This window comes from Homalodisca vitripennis, unplaced genomic scaffold, assembly GCF_021130785.1.
Source record: "Homalodisca vitripennis isolate AUS2020 unplaced genomic scaffold, UT_GWSS_2.1 ScUCBcl_2185;HRSCAF=6691, whole genome shotgun sequence".
Lineage (NCBI taxonomy): Eukaryota > Metazoa > Arthropoda > Insecta > Hemiptera > Cicadellidae > Homalodisca > Homalodisca vitripennis.
In genome coordinates, this window is record NW_025778313.1 from 1 (window position 1) to 12853 (window position 12853).

The window sequence follows — 12853 nt, forward strand, 5'->3', positions numbered from 1 at the left end:
AAATCTGGCAAAAGAGTATGTTTATAGCCATTGTACATGTACATGTACTTTATTATAAAGTGGTCTAACGCTCAAGCTTTAAGTTGAAACAGAAATTTATTATAAAGGCAAATATAACATCATATAGTCTTTGGCTATTTAATATATGTAACTGTCTCGTAATTGCAGTTTATAATGTGCAGGCACTTTGAAAACTTGTATCTTTTTCAGTGCCGCCTGGTGGCGAGTTACATCAATAGGCATAGCATATAAATATTCTCCGTGGAAAAATACATACACATTTTCATAATGATCAGTCAAATAGTTTCTGTGTCTATCAGTGCCATATATACAAACATTCTCTTATATATATATATATATATATATAATATATATATATATAGAAAAAGATTAGGATGTTTAAACACTAAAAATTATGGTTAAATAAATTAAACATACGCTTGTGCTGTCATAACATAATGTTTACACAATGCAATTGATCAAATTTTAACAACCTGAATTAATAACATATATTTCATGTTAATTTGCATTTCTTATAGGTATTTTCGGAACTTTGGATGGCAGCCCTAAGGTCAGAGAGAAAAATCATTCCTTATTGTCGCGGACAATATCATGTCCCTATCTTTTCAGGGGTTTCTGGGTGTTAAAGAATCAGTATATATTTATTAATATATATTCATAATATATTGAGGAAATTTTTTTACACCTTTTAACACTTTTACTTCGCAATAATTCTGTGAAATTAACACCTTTTTCAAGTAATAATATAAGTAAAAACACCTTTTTTCAAGTAATAATATAAGTAAAAACACCTTTTTCCAAGTAATAATATAAGTAAATACATCTCTTTTCAAGTAATAATAAAGAAAAAAAAACTAACCATCAAAAGTTACAAAACATAAAAATAACAGTGAGATCACATTTAATAAAAGTTTCCTTAGAAGTATACACTCTCTATGACATAATATTTTATAGTGTAAGTACAAAATATTTCAGTTTTAGTATATTAATACAAAACAATTTACTGTTAAAACAAGAAAAAAAATCCAACTGCACGGTCATTAACATAATTTGTTTTAATGTTCTATTAGCCACCAGGAGCAACATCTTTGGTTCTTTTGTCTTCTTCCTTGGAGAAAGCAAACTGGATATTTTCCAGGCCTAATGACCCGTGTCAGAATATCCTGTACAGGAAATCTGATTTCCCCCTAGATTTTGGTTTTTGGTTTGTCCATAAATGACTCCAACCACAGTTTCTCCACCCAGTGTTGTTCCTTTTTCAGTTTCTTCTGAAAAAATCAGTATAATTAAATAATGGTTATTATTGTAAGTGCTAAAGCCAAACACAAATTTTGACCATATCATTAAATGCCTGTTGTTGAGAAATGAGCCTGAGTTTTGTCCATAAGAACAATGATGACCACTTTTGGGACCTTAATACAGTTTATTAGAATTATGGAAGATGTCTCCCATCCATATTATATAAAAAAAATTAACAAAGCGTTTTTTACAATACTGTACTATTACTTATTTGTACTGTATTTATTTCTCCTTCAACAGGTTTTTTTATGGTCCCGATATAATCCACTACAACTATAGTTATCGAATCAGCATTTACAAATTTTATTTTCAATTTAACTGACAAATGTTAAGTAAGAAAAAATGTACTACACAAGACTTAATGGTCTAGCTTGATAACAACCGAATAGAAATACAATACTTGGTAGTATGTGTGGCAAGGTCCGGGCAACCGACCCACACATGGCTCATGTGTAGCCAAACTACACAGTTTGTGAAAAAATGTAAAGATATATATAAAGAATATAAATGTAATTTTCAAATTCAGGTTATTTTCCAACAACTTACAAAAATCATCTGACCAAAAGAGAAAAGTCCTGTCAGAAAGAATTTTGATGTGTCGTAGTTATTAACACGTTCATGTTGATCCCATCGCATACACATGATCTTGTATAACTGCCGTTGTGTACCAATCGCGTACACATCGGGCATTTGTAAAGCACGTTGTGCGTCTGATGGAGTACACGTTATGCATTTCCTTATTGCGTTTTTAAGAGTCCTCTCTTGGCGGTTTGTTAAATGTGATCCCGTGCTTAAATAAATACCTTTAAGGAGCATAACTGTTTAATTTATTAAGGTAAATTAATTTTATATGTGCCTCTTGTGGCAACGGCCAAAAAACAGCCTACCAATAGTACCAATCAGTCTATTATAAAATTCTAGAAGGCTGATCACTAATGCTCGAGAGCTAAAAAATATTACAAACTCATCTAGAATCATACTAATCTAAGTAGCAAAGAAATGGCTGACAATAGACGCTATAGTAGAAGTAAACAATAATTCAAATTTCCATAAAATAACGACATAGCAACGTAATAATGAGTAAAAGCTGAGCAATGTACAAATGATAAGATAAGGAATATAGGTGTTCTAGAAATACAAGAAAGGCCTTTAGAGCATTTATGAAATAGCTTCGCAAGCGATAAATATCTATTGAGTGGATGTGAATTATCAGAAAAATTTCAAAATTCGTTTTAAAAGTAAAGTAAAGTAAAGAATGTCTTATTTTACCAGGCGAAGTTAGGGCTAAGAAGCCCTCTCTAACACTTAACCTGGGGACCAACGCCTTAAAGGTGACTTCCGAACCACCACCAATGGCCGGGCAGGCGGGCTGCTTGCAAGGACAGGATCGCTCAGCGGTCACCTTTCCAAGCAGCGGCCACACACTGTGAGCCGATTTTTACTAAGTGATGTTTAAAAAAAATATGATCACCATGAATCAGATTTCCAGCCAAACGGTGAACGAAATCACTCTTACTAAATGAATAATTTTTAGTTGACTAGGGGTTATTTTTATGGATAAATCTTATAACATAAAATATCACTAGTAATTAACCCTTCAACGCGTTTTGCCGTACTAGGTACGTCATGACACTTTTACTTGAGATCGCGTTTTGCCGTACTGAGTACGTCATGGAGTAGTCGGTTATTTTGTAGCTGTAACAGACGACTATCGAATGTTTTCAATGAAAAATGTATACCAATCGAAAGGAGAAGATTCAAACTTTCGATTAATTGAGTCGATATCTCGAAAAAAAATCGATCTTTAGAAAAAAATATCTGAGAAATCAGCTGCATTCAAGACGACGTCATTGCCGTGCAGCCGATCGTTTGTCAGGTTACGTTTGTTGTTGTTTACAGTCATTGTTAGTGTGATGGTTATGTTCAACTGACATATTTTTGTGTGTTTTACGTTCCTTTGTTTAGTTATTATTATTAGTTTTACAAGCTAACTATATTGTTTTGAAGAAGGAAATCCCGTTTTGACAGGAAAAATTTGTTGTGTTTTATAAACATGAGTTGGGGATGGTTTGTAGGTTAGCTAGCTTTTAGGGAAATTAACCTAAAGTAGGTTAATTTTGTTTAATTTGGCTAATTTTAAACACTAACAACATAGAAGTATAATAAAATAATTATAAATTTGGGTAATTTGCTTATATTATTTATAAAACACAAAATCTCTAAAAAAAAAACCGCCAGAAAAATCAACGCAGGAGGGAGTATGACCATGAAAAAAAATAACGCGTTGAAGGGTTAATAAAGTAAATGAAATTAACTCAACTGACCGGCTTGCGTACATCTTGGCCAATTCTTCCTTCATGCGCTGCGCTTTCTTTCTACGCTTCTTTCCCACAAACCGAAGCTCGTGGATCTCAATCAGAGGTATTCCCATCCGCACCTTCTCATCAGAAATGGATCTCATATATTGTTGCCTCCTGGTCTTTTTTTTTCTGGCCTTCCTGCCTGTATACTTCTCATGTATGTCTTTTATACGTTCCAAACATTGTCTCTCTTTTCCTCTTCTGTTGGGCCGGGGACTGCAGGACAGACAGTTAATTGTACAAAAAGAAAAATAAGCTATCAATCATTGTTTCATTACTAATTACTATACAAAAAAACAACGCCTTATATACTATGCTCTCTGGGTTTTGGGAATATACCATTCACCTCTAGAAGTTCTCTGAAATGTTTATTATTTCTCCGATTTTAAATACCCTGTGTCTTAACATTTTCATATTTTACAATCTACGTGAGCCTGTAGGCGCATTTTGGATTTCGGTGTGAACATTTTTGGATTACTTATTCAAATAGTTATGTTTCACCAAATAAAAATAAAATTTGTTTGAATATGTACTATTATAATGACCTTCAAACACTTCGTATTTCACAATTTTTTAAATTTGAAATTCAAATAGGACTGTAAGCAAAATTTTATTTTCAGAGGCCAAGTTTAAAAAATTTTTTCCAATAAATAAGTTCCACTTTCCCCCCTTTGGGAGTGGATTTAATATTTTTTTATTGGTAAATTATCAGATATGCTTAGTAAAATTAAAATCATGTTTTTGGTAACACACACTACTCTTTATAGTATATATACATCTTGTGCCTCAGGGTTTCATATTAATTATTATTCTCGTAAGAGTTCATAGCTTTTTTTATGTGTTAGGGGAATTTTTAAAATTATTCAAACCACTGCAAGGTTACACTTATATGAATGAAAATCATATTTCTGGCAATGGCATTTAATCTTTTATTTCATAAACCATATGTTAAATTTATCATTTTTTTTTTTAACTGCATAGGTTTGTTTTAGGAGGCATTCTTTTATTTACTTTTTACATGAATATTCTTCCTTCATTTCGTACCTTATTCTCACCATTTTTACTGTTACCTTTTCATAAAGTGGTCTAAAACTAAAAATAAATCTATACAATTTCTTAAAAAAAAAACTGGCCTAGGAACTGAATAGAGGTTGGTATGCCTAAGCTGCAGCGTGTATGTTTTTTTTAGGGGAAGACTTCCTCTTTTGTCATTAAACAATTTCAAAACTTTGAATAAGAGATACTTAAAAACATTTTTTTTGGTAATAAAAATAATGCGAATGAGAGTTCAAACTTACTTTTAAATGAAATCAATCTTAGAAAATGTTTTTTTCAAAATGTATAGGATTTGAGGAGATTTCATATGTATTACGCCATAAAGTGATTCCATATTCAATGCTACTTTTTACCATGGCAAAGTACAACATTCTCAAGATCTTTATACTACTTGTGTTTTGCGCGAAATAGAAATATCTATATCCACTACTCAGTTATTTTTTGACATAGAGAAAAAAGGAATTTTTGATAGCAATGACAAGAGCCACCCACATCTGCATAAAACTTGTCTCTAGAAAATTAGAAGTTTCCCCTTCCTCACTACAATGTATGTGACGTGTTTTTAACTTAGTCCTGTCAAGTCCGCAGGAATCATATTCTTGTATGATTTCTTTGACTCTGCGATGTTTTTTAAATGAGCCAGGATCCTTATCTGGTGGGTTGAAATGAAATGAAATGAAATGAAATGAAATGAAAATATGCCTTTATTCAAGAGGCGGAGTTAGGGCTATTTAGCCCTCTCTACCACTCAACCTCAAATTAGTCTGGTACGGCCTACGGTTCCATAACCCTGTCAAGAGCCAACATTGCAGGTTATTCAATAAGTAATTCTCTTAAAAAAAAATGTATGGGTTCTAAAAAATTGTAATTGACAAAATTTTGATTGTAAAAGTGTTCTACTCTTTACCTGTTTTATTCTGTTGAACTCCAGATTTTTCAAGGACATTCGGTTGAGGCACTGCCGAAACTGGTTGTTGCAACAGTGGGTTTAGACCCTTCACAGACCTGAAAGATTATCTCTTTATATTTTGGCCAAGAAAAATCAACTTACAACTAGTACAGTGTTTAATATTACTAATTTTCTAAAACTTTCTTGCAACTCCAAAAATGTTCATTGTAAACTTGGCTTGTAGTAACTTTACTTTTTATCACTATTAAAAATAAAATAACTCTATAGATGTATGGAAGAGTCAGAAGGAAGAACAATTCACAAACCTTTACTGGAAATACTACATTATACATAACTTTTTCTAATGGTTTCCAAAACAACTTTTTCATCAGTTCTAAGAGTTATAGACACAAATTGTTTGAAGACAGCGTTTTCTGGGCAGTCTGGCAGTTAGTGCATTCAAACAAGCAGATACCAGCCACGATAAATAAACAAGACATGCTTAAATAAATCTGTGTTAAATATTGAATAGTGAATGGTTAACAAAATAGAATGTCTTGGATAACGATTTTAAGAGGTCCATACCATGAACAATGGCGACTTTTTCAGACAGGCTGCGCATGTTCAAGAATTAAAGTTAAGATGATAATTTAATTTGAATGTTGAGTTTAGCACCATTTCACCTTCCTTTTATTACAGCATCTGGTACATTACGTTGTCTCAACTTGACTTCTGGAATCTCAGTCGTGTTTGTCTGAAGAGATCTAAAGAAAGTCAGCAATGAAGAAGCTCAAAGCGACCCTTTACATCATTTTTACATCAGAGACATCTATAAATAGGTGAAGTGGCAGTCTCATTGTCTCATCAGGTGCACAATTGAGTGCACTACGATGTTTCTGACATGATCTCTAAGCACGGTGGAGCAACCGAGTTTTCTATACTCAACATAGCTATAGTAAGAAGGTGTGATTCAAATTGAATGTTGTGTTTAGCTCCGTTTGAATAAAAGTAAGGTGAACTGTATTCCACTACGTTGTTACCAAGTTTGTCTTTTATTTGTATTTTTGAAATTATATTGCTGAGTTAGAGAATGACGATGATTTTGGTACTGATGAAAATATGCAAAGTGATGGGGAAGTTCTTCCAATGCTGGAAAATGTAACAGTGACAGTGATGATAGCCTAGACCTAAGATGGTCATGAAGTTCTTCCAATGCTGGAAAATGTAACAGTGACAGTGATGATAGCCTAGACCTAGGACGGTGATGAAATTCTTCCAATGCTGGAAAATGTAACAGTGACAGTGACGATAGCCTAGACCTAGGACGGTGATGAAGTTCTTCCAATGCTGGAAAATGTAACAGTGACAGTGATGATAGCCTAGACCTAGGACGGTGATGAAATTCTTCCAATGCTGGAAAATGTAACAGTGACAGTGATGATAGCCTAGACCTAGGACGGTGATGAAGTTCTTCCAATGCTGGAAAATGTAACAGTGACAGTGATGATAGCCTAGACCTAGGACGGTGATGAAGTTCTTCCAATGCTGGAAAATGTAACAGTGACAGTGATGATAACCTAGACCTAGGACGGTGATGAAATTCTTCCAATACTGGAAAATGTTACAGTGACAGTGATGATAGCCTAGACCTAGGCCCAACACTAAATAGTGAGTCGTAAGAGCTAAAATTCTACAATTATATACTCAAAAACAATATACTTTTTCCATCTTGTATCAAGATTTGGTTTTAATTGAATCAAAGTTTCCAAGTTATGAATTTTCAATGTTGCAGTTTGGTTGAAAAGTACAATGATCTACTAGTCAAGTTAAAACATCTTTATCCATATTGCATGTTCCATACAATAAATACTGTCACAATGCATTATGAAGTAATTCTAAACTATTAACGAATTAATGTTATAAAAAAAATAAACGAATATTAATGAGCTTAGTTAATATTTTACTAAATTTATCATTTTATATAATTTAGTTCTAGTTTTTGACGATTTTAAAACTCAGAGAATGCTTTTTTATGTCAAAAATTCTTTTAACATTGATCTAAATTTTCTAGTATCGTGAACAGCATAAATTTCTTTAGGAATCAATATTCAAAACTATATTGTATATAGGAAGCACTCTTGTTAAAAAATGATAAATTATTTTGAGACAAAACTATGTCATTTTTATTTTGCGTATTATAATCATGTATGTTATTGTAGGCTTCAAAATTACTTTTTTTAGTTCTGACATACATTACACACTTCAGTACGTACATACTGTACTGTTAAATTTTGTAAGGCAATAAAATGGAGTTTAACAGGTTCTTTGTTTTTCAAATGTAAAACTGCCCTTAAACCTTTCTTTTGACATATTACAATTCTGTTTAATTTTTAAATGGATGTACTGCCATATATTGAAATTCCGTGATATATCCTCTCGTTCCGAGCAGGATTACTATTACAACAACTCGTCATCAGTAGGATGAACTAACCTGCTCACAATGGACGATCTAATCTTTGCCAAGCCAGACTGCATTACAGAACTAACCGTTGCATTATTACGCTACTTACAATGTTGCGGTAGGCCTTCAGACCACCAATAGCTTTGGTGCAAAAACTGATGTTGAAATCATATCAGTAACAGAGAACGATGACGTCCTCTGTGAAACTTAAACTCGAATGTAAAAATGGTTCTGATAATGAAAATCCAGAAGATGACTTATTCTGATACCATAGTGCAGATAGAACACCTGATATTGTTGAAATTATCTTTATTTAGAAACAGAGGACAGGGTCTGGCTTAGCTTGAATTATTATCAAGAATAACAGAGACAAAATAAATCAGATGAATAACTTCCATAATAAATTTTGGATGATTGTAAATAAATTTCTACATCATTTAGAAAATGCATGACTTACGATTGTGAAGTTGGAGGGTGGATGAAGTACTTATGATTGTACATCTTCCCACTGGCTAAAATCTTGTCCCTCCAGTATTGAGGAGTGCGTCGCATGAACACTGTCATGTGGTGTACGTCATCGCAGATATGGTCGAGTCCTTTGGATGTCACGTACCTATACGTAACATTTAACTATTACAAAATTTCTTTACTCAAAACTGTAAATCAGACTAAAACCACAATGTATCAACATCAAATTTGCTGAGCTTTAGCGAAGCCTATCACTTAAGGGGCTGAAAACATTTCATTTCTGTCTGTCTGGCCACAGAATATAGTGAAACAAACTGACCTATAGACCTGAAATTGTGCATGAAGCTTAAATTCTATATGAGGAACATGGAGTACGATCATGCATGTCACCATGACATTTGGCTGAGCATTAGCGAATACTTTTAGATTAGTCTTATGATGGTTATGAGGCATTAGCATAATAAATACATTTTAAAACCAACTCAATATACCTATTCAAACATGTAACAACACATGTAGCCTAACTATCCCAAAACATACAACTTTTTATTATTTAAAAACTGTCATGAACCCTAATTTAATGAACAAAAATTTGAATGTGCCATGTGGCAAGACATGTTGAGAAAGATTTCATCTGTAGACTTAAAATTTTGTACGAAACTTCGTTTCTACAAGAATGAGTTCTATAATACGTAATATTTCTGTCAACTTCTTTATTGTACGATTTTTCTGCCTGACTATTTGTCAGTAGGACATCATGAGAATGAAATGAGCTATAGATTTGAAATTTTGCATGCAAACTCAACAAAGCTTGTTATGACATGTTATGTGGCGTAGTAATAATATGGCCTGGATAAGGAACGAGCTGCAAGTCTAGTCCTTTAAGTGAAAAAGAAGAAGGTATGACGATATTGTACCTAAAGGAAATATGGTAACATAATAAATTTGCTACAGTTTATTTAACGTTTCAATATTATTTATTTACTTGTAATCTTTTAATAAAATAATTGCCCATGATATTTTCTGAACATCAGTTCTCTCAATCACATACAAAGTATGGATGAAAGTATTTTGACTGGTAGGAAACTAAATTTCAGATTTGTATGGATATAGGTTTACAAAAAGGAAAGGCGATCTCCTTTTAAGCGATTTTATTTAATTAATTTTGTGAAAAAAGTGGATCTTTTGAAAGTATTATATAATTGTGTGCCCTTCTTAACCTCCAATAGAATGAAATATTTACTTTATGAAATTTTACATCTAATTATGACTGGAAAATATCATCACACATTATTTTTTTAAATTTGTATAAATTTATACAAAACATTATACAAAATCAATATTTTTTAGAACTTTCACACAATAACAATTATTTTATGTTAACAAAATAGAAAAGCTAATTTTTCATTTTCATTCAGAACCACTAGTGATTACATTTCTATGTTGCCAACAGAATAACATGGACACTTACAATAGCACTATGCTATTTTACCTTCTAACTTGAGTTGATTATGTTAACGTTGACATGTTTCACGGCACAGAGATCTTCCTTGAGGAAGTCCAAAAAGACATTTGGTGTCAAAATTAAGGTATTTTAAAACTAACATTAATCTACATAATATGCACTCCACGAGTTTCAATAGGATAAAAACAATAAAGACAAAATAAGCAGTACGCAAGAAAATCAAAACCCCAAACCAAGTTAAACTTCAGTATAACCTCGACATTGTAGAAATTCTTCAAGCAGTAAATTACTCTTTGTAACAAACAACCCAGATGAGCAGCTGGTGAAAGTTTATTAAACAGACTAATACCAATGTCTTTTATATTATTAATTGCACAATATAGGGTTATCTTTGCAATTAGTATGAAATAATCGAACTAAAACCTTCTTAAACAATTATTAAATAAAAATTATACATATTTCAGCATTAAGCCATTTTTGTGTCATTCCTGTCATGTCAGGGTTTCTGACATGTGCAATCAACTAACTCCACTAACAAAAAATATTATTAGTCAATTATATTTTGTTCTAATAAAACAAGACTTGTGTGAAGCAGTCAATAACTTACTGTGCACATTCAAGTCCCCATATTAATGATAACCTCATCATTATTTGTTCTTTATTCATTACTTTAATTTTAGTCTATGCACAGTGAGCCTACATTGATCAAGTCCTGAAATAAATTTTCTAATGAATAAATACTTGAAAATACACTTGTTTCAAAGGTAGGTAAAAAAGTAGTATACACAGTAAATACATCAATCCAACCAGGGTTTAGTACTTGTTATTGGACAAAACTCACAATACTATTTGAACATTAGTCGGGGAAAATTGTTTTTCCCAGTACTTCAGAAGATTGGAGACGCAGAAATGAAATATACTTTTTACTTTGTGTAAACAGGTACCGAATTATATTTTAAGATTTATAACAAAGCCCCAACTTTTGGCTTTCCACAACTGCTTTCAACATTAAAAACTAGCAAAATCTCTCTACTTACTCTTTTATAGCTTCGAAGTCTATGATTGTGAAATCCTCTAGGCGTGAGAATACCAGTTCACAGTCAGTGTCCACTTTGAAAAATTTGTCAATGTATGAGACAGCGTCTTTAGCTGTTGGAGCGTCTTTCCTTGTGACAATTCTATATGTGAAAAGGTTATCAAGTTACAAACAAATTTAAAATTACCAACAATACAACATTTACTATGTAAAACTTTGAAAAATAGAAAATTATCAGGTTTTTTGTATTTTAAAGAACACAACTTGCCAAATCAGTAATTTTTAAAATGTATACTTTCTTTTACTGTAGAAACAAGATTTTAATCTAAATGAACCAGCTTCTGGGATTTAAGTGGAGTAATAGAAAGAATTTAACCTAGATGAAGTTGCAACAACTCATTTATCATTCACATAATCGGTTAATATTTTAATAAAATAAACATGTGCTTTTATTAATAACTAGCTATTACCCACAACTTCATAAACAATTTCAAAATCGAAGTCAGCCTTATTTGTAAAAGCACAATGAAGTAATACAGTGCTAGCCATAATAAACAGTACTAAAACTGAATAAACTGTAATTGCCTTCTTGATCAGCTGATTCAATTGTCGATCGTTGCCACAGCTTCGTGTTCATTACTTTTTTCTTATTTGAGGTTCGTTTTTGCTAACATGGTGCTAACAATGGTAGAGAAAGCTTTTATCATAGAGCATTATTTTCGCCATATGGAATTAGAAGTGCAGGTGGTCCAAGCTTGTCATACACTGCATTACGTTTTCAGGAACATTTCCACAAAAACCCGCCTAGTAATGCTGTGATTCTTAGTGTTTTTGAAAAATTTCGAAGAACAGGTAGTGTTTTGACACAGCGAAAGGGCTTTTTAGGTTGCTTAAGTACTGTCTGTACAAATGAAAACCAAGAGTGTTGCAATAAGTGTTACAGTCAACAAAAAGAAGCTTAATGTGAGTTTCTTTTAAACAGAATATTAGCAATACGCCAATGCGAAGAATGTTCAAAAACACTGGTGGTTTCCCCTATAGGATACAAACTGGACAACCTTTGAACTATAAAAACGAACTATAAAAACAAACTAGCCAGAGTTCAGTACTGTGCTTCAATGTTAGTAATATGCTATGAAGAACCTGAGTTTCTGAGTGATGTATGGTTTACAGATGAATGTCATGTGCACCTTAATGGTTTCATAAACAAGCAGACATCACGTTTCCTTGAATTTGAACGTCCTGACATTGCTGTAGAGAGGCTACAACATAGTAAGCGAGTAACCATTTGGTGCTCTGTGTTTGGGAGGGGTATTGTGGGACCATACTTTTTTGAAGGCAACAATGGAGAGACTTGTACTGTATCAGTATCAATCTTGATCGTTTTGTGAGAGACCACAGGAGATTCTATCGTGCACGAAACATGCTGTTAAATTCACAGTGGGTCCAGCAAGATGGCACAGCCAGCCACACTGCCATTAACAACATTGCTTTCCTCCAACAAACCTTTGGCAACCGTCTCATCTCCCTTACAACAAACTTTCCTTATCCAGCCCACTTCCCCGATCTTACAACACCGGATGCCTACGCCTTGGCAATGTTGAAAGAAAACATTTTCCACGAGGACCCACCATCTACCATCGTTTAACTCAAAGAAAAAATAACCATGTGCATTACGAGAATGGAACAACCCCTATTCATAAAAATTATGCAAAACCTACAAGAACGGTATGAGTGTTGCCTCAAACTGAACAGGGGTCGTATTGAACATGTTAATAACCGAGTTTAACCGATTTTG

At 32.9% G+C, this 12853-nt stretch overlaps 1 protein-coding gene across 4 annotated transcripts in view; it reads right to left on the reverse strand.

The window, feature by feature from the left end:
* Nucleotides 1-899: 899 nt before the first annotated feature.
* Nucleotides 900-12853, reverse strand: part of LOC124371883 — a 30989-nt gene continuing 19035 nt past the window's right edge. For 3 of the 4 annotated variants that reach the window (XM_046830249.1, XM_046830250.1, XM_046830251.1), the window contains exons 5-9: nt 11057-11197; nt 8544-8699; nt 5644-5741; nt 3645-3896; nt 900-1289 (exon numbers count right to left, since the gene is read on the reverse strand). In XM_046830249.1, the coding sequence (XP_046686205.1) occupies nt 3847-3896; nt 5644-5741; nt 8544-8699; nt 11057-11197 (445 nt within the window). In that variant the 3' untranslated portion in view covers nt 900-1289; nt 3645-3846. The remainder of the gene's footprint in view (nt 1290-3644; nt 3897-5643; nt 5742-8543; nt 8700-11056; nt 11198-12853) is intronic. The other variant, XM_046830252.1, reaches the window with a different exon arrangement.